This window comes from Neovison vison, chromosome 12, assembly GCF_020171115.1.
Source record: "Neovison vison isolate M4711 chromosome 12, ASM_NN_V1, whole genome shotgun sequence".
Lineage (NCBI taxonomy): Eukaryota > Metazoa > Chordata > Mammalia > Carnivora > Mustelidae > Neogale > Neogale vison.
This window is the reverse complement of record NC_058102.1, coordinates 74,269,339-74,283,622: the sequence shown is the minus strand read 5'-3', so window position 1 is coordinate 74,283,622 and position 14,284 is coordinate 74,269,339. Positions and strand designations below refer to the sequence as shown.

Sequence of the window (14,284 nt, the reverse complement as noted above, 5' to 3'; positions counted from 1 at the left end):
ATATTCAGCAGGAAAAAAAAAAGAGAGAGAGAGAGAGAGAGAGACATTCGAAGACATAGTAAACTATTACTATTTAGTAAACTGAAAAAAAGGCAATCAAAAGAAATTGTCTCTGAATACAGATACTGGATGTAGCCAGTATATGAACATTATAAATATGTTCAAAGAATTAAAGGAAATTGTGTTTGAAAAACACGAAAAGCATAACAACAATGAATGCACAAATAGCAATTTCCAAGAAGGAAAGAGGCATTAAAAAAAGAACCAACGGAGATTCTGGAGTTGAAAAGCACAAGAGCTGAGATGAAAAATACACCACAGGGACTTGACAGCAGATTCCAGACAGCAGGAGAAAAAAAAAAAAAATCAGTGAACTCAAAAAAAGACTCAGAGAAATGATACAATCTGAAGAACAGAAGAATGAATAAGGAAAAATGAACCATCTCAGAAACTTGTAGAATAACAAAAATACCAACATATGTGTAATTGGAGTAAATTATTTAAAGACATAATGGCTGAAAACTTCTCAAATTGATTAAAAAACCCTACACATCTAAGAAATTCAACCCTAAGAAAAATACAGAGTCACATTAGATACATCCTATTCAAACTGTTGAAAGACAAAAGTAAAGAAATAAATTTGAAAATATCAAGAGAAAAACAATTCATCACATACAAGAAATATTAATACAGTTCCTAACTTCCCATATAAAACAAGAGAGGACGGAGCACAGTGAAATAATACTCATTTTGCTGAAAGAAAAAAAAAAAACACAACAAAGTATTAACCAAGAATTCTGTATCCAGCAACACAATTCAACAGTGTAGAAAAAATAAGGATATTCCCAGATAAACAAAGACCAAGAAAATTTGTTGCTATTCATTCTCTGCCTTGCAAGAAACACTTACCACTTTATGTGGAAAGAAACTTATTTCAGAAATGGCAAATATATGGTTTAATAAATATATTTATAGATATATTTTTTTCTCACATCCTCCCTTCCTTCAAAGACATAAAGTTATAAGAAATGATTACATCTCTGTATTATTCGATTTAAAACATACAAGGGTAATGTATCTCCGACTAAAAGCATGGTGCATAGCAAAATGCCTTTATTTTACAGAATTAAGGTCAGTATTAATCTGAAGTAGACTGTGATAAATTAAAATACATATTATAATTCCTCCAACAAACAGCAGGAAAAAATGAAAAACAGTTTTAAAATTTAAAGGATTAAAATGGTAAAATAAAAAATATTTATCGAGCACAAAAGAAAACAGAGAAGGAGCAACAGAATTCCTGCCATAAAAATCTTATGTGATCTATAGAATTCCTTTTTGATTTTTAAACTTTATTAAATAATAATAAGTCATTAACAACTTTAACTAGAGAATCAAACAGAAATTACTATGCTGTTATCAAAGCATATTATCCAGGTTTGGTGAAATTGAAAAAAAAATCAGTATACATATATAAAGTCACACACACACACACACACACACACACACACCCAGAATAATAATGTTTGCAGAATGTCACGGTTTATGGCAATCATTCTTTATATTCATTTATATATTCATTCTATCATCTCAAACTCTGAAAGAAAGCAAGAGAAGCATAGACCCAAATGGGAACTCACTTTATAAATTTATGTGGATCTTTATAAAAGCTAGGCTCAAATGTAAATGGAGAATTTACTACTTAGCACAAGGCATGTGCTCAATAAATATGTTAATTTTGCAGAGATGATTTTTGCATAATTCAGAATAGCATGGAATTTGGCTGTCTCAGACAGATGTCTCAATTTAAAAGACCAATATTCTAACCCCTGAGACATAGAGCCTCACAAGATGTCTCAATCTCAAATTTAGATCAGAAGACCTTATGATTTGTACAGAAAAATTAACTCATAGCCTTGAACAGAAGAGTCCACTTACCTGAATTTCTTCAACTACTGATTTGAACTGGGGAATACGCTCGGTCATGTTCTTAACCAATTCCATTGCGTTATCAAATCCTTTCACATATTCTCCATACATCTTAAGGAATGGTGCCAATTTCTGAAGGATGTCACCAATTCTAGGGGTTGTTTCCCTGTACAAAGAAACAAAGCATTAAGATTTCTTACAGAGTATGTGAATTAATAGGACTCCAAATGAAGTGATCATTTTCTATACACTCCCTGTGCTTTATCAGACCCACCTTGCTGTGAGATGGGTAGAGAATAAAGTAGTACCTTTTTAAAGGGAGTTTAGGAATGACATAGTAAAAAGACCTGCTATGGAGTTTTTAAAGCTCCAGATTACCCCCTGATATCTCATCTCCACTAGTCAAAAGATAGTTTGGAGAGCAGAGATGAAATTCTTTTCAACCAAAGCTAAAAGTGCACCACAATCCCTATCAGTGGTCTTTATGGTAAAAATTTAACACCCATGTTTGGCTATAGCTCTCTGTGCAGTATTGTTTCAATTTAAAAACAAATAACACAGCACCTAACGTGACTGCCTTAGACATATCATTTGCCATCTACTCCTCTTACCATTCTTGCATTCGTTTTTCCAGCTCTGGCAAAAGGAATTTACTATGGAAGGCATTTATTGATGAAATATTAGAAAAGATTTTATTCACCATCTCTGCTGGAAATGAGCCTCGATTTGCTTCTTCTAATAATTTGCAGTAAAATACCTGAATAAGAGAATAAAGCAAACATTACTTTAAATTTATTGGTTCCCACCCAGCACTGTGCTAGGCATAGAGTGGGCTCTCAGTAACTTTTGTTCAATCAACAAAAAGGTTCATGGTTCAAGAAATACATCATTTTTGAAATGTCTGAATATATGCTTTGATTGAGAAGAAGGAATTAGAATTAGAAAACTTGACTCTAACCTAAGCCATGCTTCTATCTAGGGGATTTTAATCTTTCTATACCAGAGAATTTCCAACTGAGGGAAAGGGATTTACTCCTATCTACAGGTAGAGTTAAGAGAGATGGAAAACTTGATATACAACAACTGTGGTATTTTTCACTCCTCTTTATGTTTTGAATGATTTTGTGGCATGTATATCATACTGCCCTTTACTGTAATTTGTTGGCATAAATCTCATTTTCCCTATTAAAACTGTATGCCCCCTTGGGGAGGGAGGCCATCATAGTTTGGTTCCCCCAGCAGAACAGGTGCTTAGCAAGTTACCTGGTCAGTGGATAAGAAAAAGTATTTCAGCTCACAGATGTTTCCCTGCTTTTAAGTAAAAATGCATGATAACTTGAACACTTAAAAGAGGATAAAAGGATCCCCTGCACATAATAATGAATATCTTAAAAACAATAAAAAATAATTGCAGTCTTAAGCTATACTCCACTAGAGCTACTATACCTCTTAATTACCATTCTGTTAAATGTAGGCAGAAGGAGGTCTGTGCCCTCAAAATGTCCAGATGGTTGTTAATTTTCTAAATTCACCTCCACTGCATTTTCTTGGGAGGCAAAAAAGAACACAAAATTATGTCCTTAAAAACTCCAATAGATAGGATATTGTAAGTATTTAATACTCTAAAATTCTAAAAGGTCAACAATAGTAGCTGACAAGCTAATATGGCTAAAATAACAAAAAATAAAAAAACAAAAAACCACAAAACCTGATTAAGAGGAAAACACATAGGAATACCTAATATTTCAGGTCTGTAATGCCCATGAGGAGAAAAATTGTTTCAAATGTACCAACTCAACATGAATTGACGGACTTACAGTGAAATTCTTTGGAAAGTTAGTGTTTAAGTCACAAACTCATTATTTCAAAGAACAGAACCCTAATCTGATCCCTTAAGGCTCACTCTAACAGGGCTAGAGTTCACTCTAGGAACCAATGATAAGAAGGTTGCCCAGGATGGCATGTTCCCTTGAAGCTCCAGTTTTCCAATGGCAGAAGTCGGACAATTCTTTTTAGAAACAACACTCAAACATGGCAACTTTCTCTTCTAGTCAGAGGAGACTCTATGAGCAATCTATCAATTATCTTATTTTTTTATCATTAAAACAATAATAAGAGGCCTTGGTTTTCAAGTGCTTATGATGTATTTTAAAATTTTGCTTGTAAATGTACATGTATTTGAAATGATACTCAAGGCTCCACCATGATGAGAGTACAAAATGTGAGAAAGTAGGATGTTATTTCCAACAAATATTGACCATGCAACTTTACACCAGGCACTGTATTAGGGGTCTCCTACAAGCTTGAACAAGTAAGTGAAGGCTCAAAATTCTTCTGGCCCTATTACTCCATCAATTCAGATGACTCACATGGGGGTGAAGAGTGCATGAGACAGAATCAGTGACATATTCATGTACGAATGAGAATCGCCAGTCTCTTATTTGGATTATAATGGTAATAGATATGTATAATATAATAGATCCTAAGGATCTAGGATCATAATAAATGGTCAAGAAACATAGTAGTGTTGATTTTTGAAAGATACAGATCAAGGCATTTTGTGACTCAGAGTCCTTGAATCTGTTCGTATGAATTGAAAACCCTTTGTGTCTGGTGAATTCACTGCCAAAGCTAAATATCCTAAAGATTTTTTTAAAGAAAAAGCTTCCACTGACCAAGAACAGTCATGTCCTTTATAGTTTCTAAAACCCCTTGATTACTAAAAATGATGTACAATGCCAAAAAATTATCCTGAAAGGGAAAATCTTACCTGATCTAAGAGGTCAAGTCGGTTGACATAAGCTCTTTCTGTAAGCAAAAGTTCGTTGGCTATTTTGTGAAGCTTTTGCTCATTAGTTTCCTAAAAATACAATAGATGTTCACATATTAGAAAATAAATCCTGGACATATTTTTCAAGTAATAAACAACCTTATCAAGTAGTCAAAACAGTTTTCTCAAGCTTCTCGGGTACTCAATTCCTTTCAGCCATGAAGGACCATCCAACCAGAAATGAACAAAATTCAAAATAAACAATCTGCTAGGTTTAACTTATAACATCTTTAGCCTAAATTTAGTCAAAATTAACATTATCATCTTTGTCCTTGAAACAACTTTTATCTTTCTCAGACAGTGTATTTGGCTCATTTTCTTCCCGCCTCTCTCAGACCACACTCCAGTTGTGATTTCATCAATCTATCAGATACCTTGTCTAATTATTAGCATTATGCACCCAACTTTTTGCCTTTTTAAAAAATGTTAGAGAAAACTTCAATCACATATAACAGTAAAATGAACCAGTATGTACCCATTACTGAGATTTAACAGCTATCAATTCATTTTTAATCTTGTTTCATCTATGCTCACCTCCCTCTTACCCATATTATTTTAAATAAAAACATTTTATTATTTCCTCAGTATATGTTTACTTAGCCCTTAAATATATTTGTATAGTTTCACCAGTTCCATGAGAATGGGAACATTTTTTTCTTGCTAACACTGTAACTCTCTTTCTTCAATAAAATACTGGCATTCAAAAAAATATTGCTGAATGAATGAATGAGTAACAATCATCCAAAATTAGCTACTGTTGGACATTTATTACCACTTTGGCATGCTGTTAATGTAAGACCAAACTCATCTTTTCAGGAAAACCTCTCTCCTACTACCATGCCACCCACCCCACCCCACCAGAACTTTACCAGTCTGGTAATGGTTCCATCCCTTTCCAGTTACCTGGCTTTGGTATCTTGAATCACTCTAAACTTAGTTCCCTACCACAAAATCCAGCTGTTATGAGCTCCTACTCATATTAGCATCCAACATTTAAATTATCACTGCCACCCAGTTTTGCTCATACCATATCTCAAGTCCAGGCCAGTCACCAGCTCCCAGTTGATCTGATTCTACCATTTTTTTAAAAAAAAGATTTTATTTATAAATAAATACCAATGGAAAAAAAAAGATTTTATTTAATTTTTTGACAGAGAGAGATCACAAGTAGGCAGAGAGTCAGGCAGAGAGAGAGGGGGAAACAGACTCCCTGCTGAGCAGAGAGCTGGATGTGGGACTCGATCTCAGGACCCTGAGATCACGACCTGAGCTGAAGGCAGAGGCTTAAACCACTGAGTCACCCAGGTGCCCCTACCTTTTTTTTTTTTTAAAAGATTATTTATTTATTTATTTGACAGAGAGAAGTCACAAGTAGATGGAGAGGCAGGCAGAGAGAGAGAGAGAGGGAGGGAAGCAGGCTCCCTGCTGAGCAGAGAGCCCGATGTGGGACTCGATCCCAGGACCCTGAGATCATGACCTGAGCCGAAGGCAGCAGCTTAACCCACTGAGCCACCCAGGCGCCCATTTTTTTTTTTTTTTTTTGGCTCGTTAGACCCACTTTGTATGTTGTTGTATGAGCAATCTTTCTAACTCTGCTTTGCCAAGATCTTTCTACTTTCCATAGAAGGAAAACTTCCAACAGTCCTCTGTTCATCAGCAGAATAAAATTTAGACTCTGTGTATCATTCAAGGTTGTTCAAATCCCATCTCTACTCACTTCCTCAGATGTTTTTCTTGTTGTATCTCTGCAGGTGTCCTTCCCTCCAAACAAACCAATCTAATACACTGTTATCCAAACATGTCCATTCCCAAACCTTTCTTCTTTCCATCCTCTCTGCATGGCATACATTCTTGCTTTATCTCTCTAGGTGATTAAGACTTACTTTGTTTTTGGATGGCCTGCTGAATTTCTTCCATTCCTTGCCCATGGACCCTTCTTTTTTTTTTTTTTTTTTTTTAAGATTTTATTTATTTATTTGCCAGAGAGAGAGAGAGAGAGAGAGAGAGCAAGCACAGGCAGGCAGAGTGGCAGCAGAGGCAGAGGGAGAAGCAGGCTCCTCGATGAGCAAGGAGCCTGATGTGGGACTCGATCCCAGGACGCCGGGATCATGACCTGAGCCGAAGGCAGCTGCCCAACCAACTGAGCCACCCAGGCGTCCCGTCCATGGACCCTTCTTCAACTATCCAAAGCTCTTGGGCTTAGTCCTATCAGAACTCATTTTCTATTTTTTTACCCCCCCCTTTTTTTCATTTTGTATTTTATATCTGAACATCTTTTTGTTGAAAACTTTCTACCTAGCTACTTGCTAAAGTATCCTTTTCATTCTAGGCAAGTATGAAGCCCAGTAAGTGTTTAGTAAAAACTAATAGGAAAGCAGAACAAAGTATATTCTAAACCAGTGTCTAATTTGTGTGAAGGCTACATTTTAAACTATGTATAAAATGCTATTAAGCTATAGGAATGCTTCACTATGTTCAACATATGAGGTCTACTTTTATGCTTTATGCAATATCTGTTTTTTTTTTTAAAGATTTTATTTATTTATTTGACAGAAAGAGATTACAAGTAGGCAGAGAAGCAGGCAGAGAAAGATGGGGAAGCAGGCTCCCTGCTAGGCAAAGAGCCCCATGCAGGGCTTGATCCCAGAATCCTGAGATCATGACCTGAGCTGAAGACAGAGGCTTAACACACTGAGCCACCCAGGTGCCCCTATGCAATATCTGTTCGAATATGAAAAATTATTATTTTGCTTTTTACAGCAGCACTGAAATGAGGATTTTTATGTGAAGTCTTCAGGTAAAGTAACATAATACTATGTAAATAATTAGTGGTCTCAAAAATATTGAGATAAAAACTATGTAGTCATTAAATCCCACAAGTAGCCAAGGTTTTGGTTAAACAACAAATTCAGGTTAAAGTATTAGCATTATCATTTGCCTATTTGACATCCTTTCCTTCCATTTCTTAATGATATCCAGATTTGTTCAGTGTTCTATGTGTAGGCTTTCCTTTGGAGAAATTATCCTCATGCCCCAGATCAAAAGGACGGCCCTGACTGGTATGAAATCGAGAATACAGAGTGACTGGTTCAGGAGCCAATGAAACACGAGGGTAGATGCACCGGGTCTCCCTCCTCTCCACCCCACGCCTTTCTCCTATCACCAGCTTCTGTTAACGGAGCTGCTCTTTTCCAGAATGTTGTGTAAATGGAATCACACAGTATGTGCCTTTTGAGACTTGTGTCTTCCACTTCTCAAAATGCATTTGAGACACAGCCTAGTTGTCATTAGTATTAGTGGGGGCTCTTTCCAAGCCCTTAGTTTTATTCTAATAGTGATACTACTGTATCTTTTTGACTCATTGACATACTTTCACAAGCTCTGATTCTATCTCTAAAGAAAACCACCCAGCAAAGTTTGTGCCATCTTTTAAAACATCTTTTATGAGTCAGCAAATTCATTAACCTACAGGTCATATGGTCAGTTATTGCTATGCAGTGAAGTTACTCCTGAGGTCTTCCACATCCTACAGGATCTTAAATAGGAAGCTTATAATAAACGATCTTTTGCTGACTCTAAATCATACTTTAGCTGAACTTGGCAAATTGAAGGTATTCTGATCATAATTTGCAAAATCCAAGGTAGATGTCAGCAGTTATTAGCAAAAACCTGTGTCCTTCCACACAGATGGTCTTCTAATGTCAAGTCCCTGACCTTGCCAAAACCAACACAAGATAATCAAGAGTAAACTTGCTGACATTCAGTTTCATCACATCATATAGGTTTATGAAAAATTACTAGGGATTTTTGTGGTGGAGGTGAGGAAATCACGGACCCAAACAACAATTTCACTAGAAGAACAGCTAACACTTATTCACTGATCGCTTGTTAGGCACAAGACACTGTTATATTTTATTTACGTAAGTTGAATAAGCCTTATGATAAGTCTATAGCATAGATACATTATTCCTGTTTTATAGGCAGCACACACATAGAACAAAACAAAAATTCCAAGGCTCAGAAAGGCCAGGTGACTTGTCCCAAGTCACACAGTTAAAAGGTAACTGAATCCGATTCCAATCACATAGGAAAGCATGGGACTTTACGTTATGGTTCTGTCTTACTCTTCTCTGCAACTAGAAACAAGACTGTAATAAGTGTCTGCATGGGATACAGACTAACAAATTATAAACTACCCACTTGAAAATGAAATGCGGTATCTACCAGGCATTTGAATTTACACATTCTTTCTCTAATATAATTTCTAATTATAACAGGCTTCTCAGCATTTATTAAGAATTATCAGATATGGGCGCCTGGGTGGCTCAGTGGGTTAAGCCGCTGCCTTCGGCTCAGGTCATGATCTCAGCGTCCTGGGATCGAGTCCCGCATCGGGCTCTCTGCTCAGCAGAGAGCCTGCTTCCCTCTCTCTCTCTCTGCCTGCCTCTCCACCTACTTGTGATTTCTCTCTGTCAAATAAATAAATAAAATCTTTAAAAAAAAAAAAAGAATTATCAGATATTAAAAATTCAGTCATATTTGATGTAATGATATAATGGTTTCTAACTTTATTTCATTTCATTTGTTTTTTTAAGACTTATTTATTTATTTATTTGACAGAGAGACAACAAGAGAGGGAACACAAGCAGGGGAAGCAGGAGAGGGAGAAGCAGGCTTCCCACCGAGCAGGGAGCCCAAAGTGGGGCTTGATCCCAGGACCCTGGGATCATGACCTGAGCCGAAGGCAGAGTCTTAATGACTGAGCCTCCCAATTTCATTTTATTTTTTAAAAAGTATTTTATTGGGCGCCTGGGTGGCTCAGTGGGTTAAAGCCTCTGCCTTCGGCTCAGGTCATGATCCCAGTGTCCTGGGATCGAGGCCCGCATCGGGCTCTCTGCTCAGTGGGGAGTCTGCTTCCTCCTCTCTCTCTGCCTGCCTCTCTGCCTACTTGTGATCTCTGTCTCTCTGCCTACTTGTGATCTCTGTCTGTCAAATAAATAAATAAAATCTTTTAAAAAAAAAAGTATTTTATTAATTTGAGAGAGAGAGAAGGAGTGGGGTGAGGAGCAGAGGGAGGGGGAGAAGCAGACTCACTGCTGAGCAGAGAGCCCAAAGCAGAGCTCCATCCCAGGATCCTAAGATCATGACCTGAGCCGACAGCAGAGGCTTAACAGACTGAGCCACTTAGGCACCCCTGATGGGTTCTATCTTTAAAAAATTATTTACTGAAACTCATCTGTGAGTACATTTAGGGAGAAATACCTGATCCGTCTGTGAGCATGGGCCTCTACTACTCTGTCCGACTTATGCTTAAATAACAAAATTTAAATTTAAATTTAAAATTTAAAATTGCTGAAACACTTGAGATACAGCATGATTTTTTTTTTAAAGATTTTATTTATTTATTTATTTATTTGACAGAGATCACAAGTAGGCAGAGAGGCAGGCAGAGAGAGAGGGGGGAAGCAGGCTCCCTGCTGAGCAGAGAGCCCGATGCGGGGCTCGATCCCAGGACCCTGAGATCATGACCTGAGCTGAAGGCAGAGGTTTAACCCACTGAGCCACCCAGGTGCCCCAGCATGGAAGTTTTTTTAAGTAGAAAGTTAAATATGTCAAGTTATATAATATTGTCTGATATTATTTGCCACTCAAAACTATATATCCCTACTTTGTGCTCAGCACTTTACTAACAGTCATATATTCTTTTTTTTTTTTTTTTTAAAGATTTTATTTATTTATTTGAGAGAGAGAGACAGTGAGAGAGAGTATGAGCGAGGAGAAGGTCAGAGAGCGAAGCAGACTCCCCATGGAGCTGGGAGCCTGATGTGGGACTCGATCCCGGGACTCCAGGATCACGCCCTGAGCCGAAGGCAGTCGTCCAACCAACTGAGCCACCCAGGCGTCCCTAACAGTCATATATTCTTAATGATTTTTTTGGAAAATAGTAATAGCCAACAATATTGATTTAACAACAACAAAAAAAATCCCATTAGCCTAATACACAGACTTCACTTAACATAATGAGAATATGCTATAGAAAAGCCATCTTACCTTTGATATTCCTCTATAAAATAAGCAGATTTTTTTTCACTTGCAAAGAATCACCACATCCCTACACTGAAAGCTGATTCTCAGAGTACTGCCTCAAACAAAAATACAATAGAGTATGTCTAAACGATCCCAACTGAAAAGGTGAGATGCATGCCTCTTAAAGGAAAAAAGGACACAATTTACTTTCCTCTGCTTCTCTCTCCTCTCCGCACAGTGCACTTGCTAGGCTAGGACTGTGCGCCTTCGCACGTGTGGCAACCTTTCAGCAGAGATCCTCTGCCTTCCCACTAGGTCAGGTTCAGCCTGGTGGTGAGTCACTGTGCCTGCTGGCTCCTGAATGTGCAGCACTGTCGGTTCTGCCTCCTCACTTACAGATGTCACCAGCTCCTGCTGCTCCTTTTCAGACCTTTTGGCATGACTCTTCCATATGGCAGGAGCCCAGACAAAGAGCCCCCACTGCTGCTCACAGACTTCATTTACTGGGTAGGCAGAAGACGCTTGTGTGGAGCCAGCAATTCATTCTTCAGTGCCATACGCATTGCTACATGCCTCAAAACACCAAGTAGGGGAGAAGACATTTTGGAAAGAACTTCATAAAGGTTCATCAACAATTAGAGTTTTCTGGAAGATGCTTTAAGGGCAAAGCCTTCAATTACATAAAAATGAATCAGATATTGATTTCATGCTTTCCTACTCAATTGTCTTTTTAACTTTTCAGTGCATATTCTCATGATTTTATTTTAAGCAGGAAGAATTTTTTTCTAAATACATTGAATCAAAACTATTAAAAGTTCTTACAGTTCTTTCCATATATTCATTATAGGTTATATTTAAAATAATATGTATATAAATTATTGGGTTTTTTACAACCAGAATGAATGTTTCTAGGTCCTGGAAGTTTCTAACCAATTAATTAAATTCTTCCACGGAGAAGGCAAATGTGGCTTTGTATGAATACGTATGTTTCTGCTTTCCCTGAAGTCCATTCTTTCAAAGTAAGATGAGTCAACTTAGGGAATAAACACGTGATTTTGTACAATTCGTGAGATGCATCAACATTTTGATAGCTCATTTTTAATGTCTTCCTAGACATTAAAGTCTTCCATGTGGCTCCAGGTGATAATTTAAAATGAGATGACAATGATATTTCAATGTCACATAATTGGCCTATCATCTCAAAAAGCATCTTAAAGTCTCTAACCTGTCTTGATACCTTTATTCCAATATTCCAGAACCATACAGATTTTTTTCTCATTATACTAAAGATCAGGGAAGCCAAGGGAGGAGATCACAAGTGAGAGACAGTGACGGCCCCAACTATTTAGAGAGGATTTACTGGGTGCTAGGCAAACTGTATGTTTCACATGAATTATCTAGTGGAATCCTACTCATATCTTGGGAAGCAGAAATCATTATCTTCTTATTTTATAGATAAGGAAGCAGTGTCTTAATGAGGATGGGGAACCTGCCTAAAATCATATAGCTAGGAAGTGACTGAACCAGGATTCCTATCTTCGTCTGTAAAAATAAAGTTCTTGCTTTGTTACAGCTCTTTAAGAGACGCCCCTATGGATTTGTGAGATAAGAAGATAAGGGAGGGAGCTGAGTGGAATTCTTGTTGCTGAACTTTGGGCGCAAGTAAGTGAGGCCTGCTGGGAACAGGACTCCTCTAAAACGCCGAATAACGTCTGGAAGGCTGTGGTCCAAGGCCATTTTTTGCTGGCTATAAGCGGGGTCTCCGCAACCAGAGGGAGCACACAGCTCTTCTTAAAATCGAAGGTGTATATGCTCAAGATGAAACAGAATTCTATCCAGGCAAGAGATGTGCTTACGTGTACAAAGCAAACTACAACACAGTGACTCCTGGTGGCAAACCAAACAAAACCAGAGTAATCTGGAGAAAAGTAACTCGTGCTCATGGAAACAGCGGCATGGTTTGTGCGAAATTCCAAGGCAACCCTCCTGCTAAAGCCATTGGCCACAGAATCCGTGTGATGCTGTACCCCTCAAGGATTTAAATTTAATGAAAAGTAAATAAAGGTGTAGATTCGTTCTCTTGTATTTAAAAAAAAAAAAAAGAAGAAGGGACTAAAGTACAGATTTTGTGTTCAATTAAGATCATATAATAATGCCATAAGGAAGGTCACATGTCTCAGGGAAGATCTGTAATCAGCAAGAAATTATCACCAGGTTCACATTACAGGAAAAAGAATACTCACTATGATACACACATGTTTTCCCTTTCCCAGGGCTTTAATGTATAGTATCACAAGAATAAACAGTTTTTACTTTAGCATGATCCTTCAGGAAGCTTTGGGAGCAAAGTCCAAGCCTACTTTTGCCCCAGCACCACTATTTTTCCAATCTGATGTCCTCTACACTATTTATTCAGTTCAAAACAGAGAATAGTCAAGTGAGAAGTTTTAATCAGAAGGTTTACATTATATCCTTTTGAGATAGGGCAGGGAGAAGGACAAAGAGAGCTTGGACTGAGAAGGACAATTTAGTTAAACTTGCACAAGATCAGACAGGAAGTAAGTGGTAGTAAATAGAGAACTTTGTTCTTATGCCCAGTTTAGTATACATTAGACTAAATTGTCTTTTGCCTTTTGCAGAAATTAAAGATCAGGCACTAAGGACAATTTAATATATGCTCACAATCAATAACTGAATTCACCTATCCCAAGTCCAAGCAGATGATCAAAGTAATTAGGTCACTAATAAGCGTTTCTGATGATAGTTCCCTAGAGTTAAAACCTCATGCACATAAGTGAGTGCACTATGTGGACTCAAGCAAGAGAAACAAACAAAATATAGGAAACCAGGGTTAAAAAAAGGAAGTGGCATGCAAAATTATTTCTGTGCATCCCACAAAGGAGCACGTCAGCTTTACCCGGAACCGACAGCTGTTGGGATAGTCACCTGGCAGGATATGCTGAACATTGGATCTATCAAGGGATATCTCAGGTCATGAGTCTGTTCATCTTGACTTACAGATGAGGAAACAGGATTTTAATTTATGTTTTTCTAACAGACAGCTCACATTATGTTTTAAGGCAGTGTTCTAAATCCTTTATGATTCAATGATTTTTGCCTTGTAATAACTGTGTAAGACAGGTATTATTATTTCCACGTTGCTGATGAAGAAACTAAGGTACAGAGAGATTTAAGTGACCTGTTAGAGGTCATACAACTAGTAAGTAAGTGGCTGAGCTGGGTTGCAAACCTAGAAAGTCTGGCTTTTGAGCCTGTCTTCCTGACCCCCAGGGTGATGCTATATTGCTTTTGTTTTATTTTCTTTGGTTTTGTTTTAAGGCACATACAACAACGGCTGTGTTTTTAAGATTTCTCTCCCACCTATGCCAAACAATGTCCTTATATGCATTGTGACCTCCAAACACCTTGCTTTCCCAAACCTCCTGATTCACGTCAACATGCTGTTAAACCCCATCTTTTTTTTTTTTTAAAGATTTT

At 37.5% G+C, this 14,284-nt stretch overlaps 1 protein-coding gene and 1 pseudogene across 6 annotated transcripts in view; one reads left to right on the top strand and one right to left on the bottom strand.

Annotated features, from left to right (window-relative positions):
* FGD4 (FYVE, RhoGEF and PH domain containing 4) overlaps window positions 1-14,284 on the bottom strand; it is a 202,084-nt gene that overhangs the window by 26,103 nt on the left and 161,697 nt on the right. For all 6 annotated transcript variants that reach the window (XM_044228923.1, XM_044228924.1, XM_044228929.1 and 3 more), the window contains 3 exons: window positions 4,700-4,789; window positions 2,541-2,686; window positions 1,939-2,095 (listed from right to left, as the gene is read on the bottom strand). In XM_044228923.1, the coding sequence (XP_044084858.1) occupies window positions 1,939-2,095; window positions 2,541-2,686; window positions 4,700-4,789 (393 nt within the window). The remainder of the gene's footprint in view (window positions 1-1,938; window positions 2,096-2,540; window positions 2,687-4,699; window positions 4,790-14,284) is intronic.
* On the top strand, window positions 7,095-12,871 carry LOC122892276 (annotated as a pseudogene).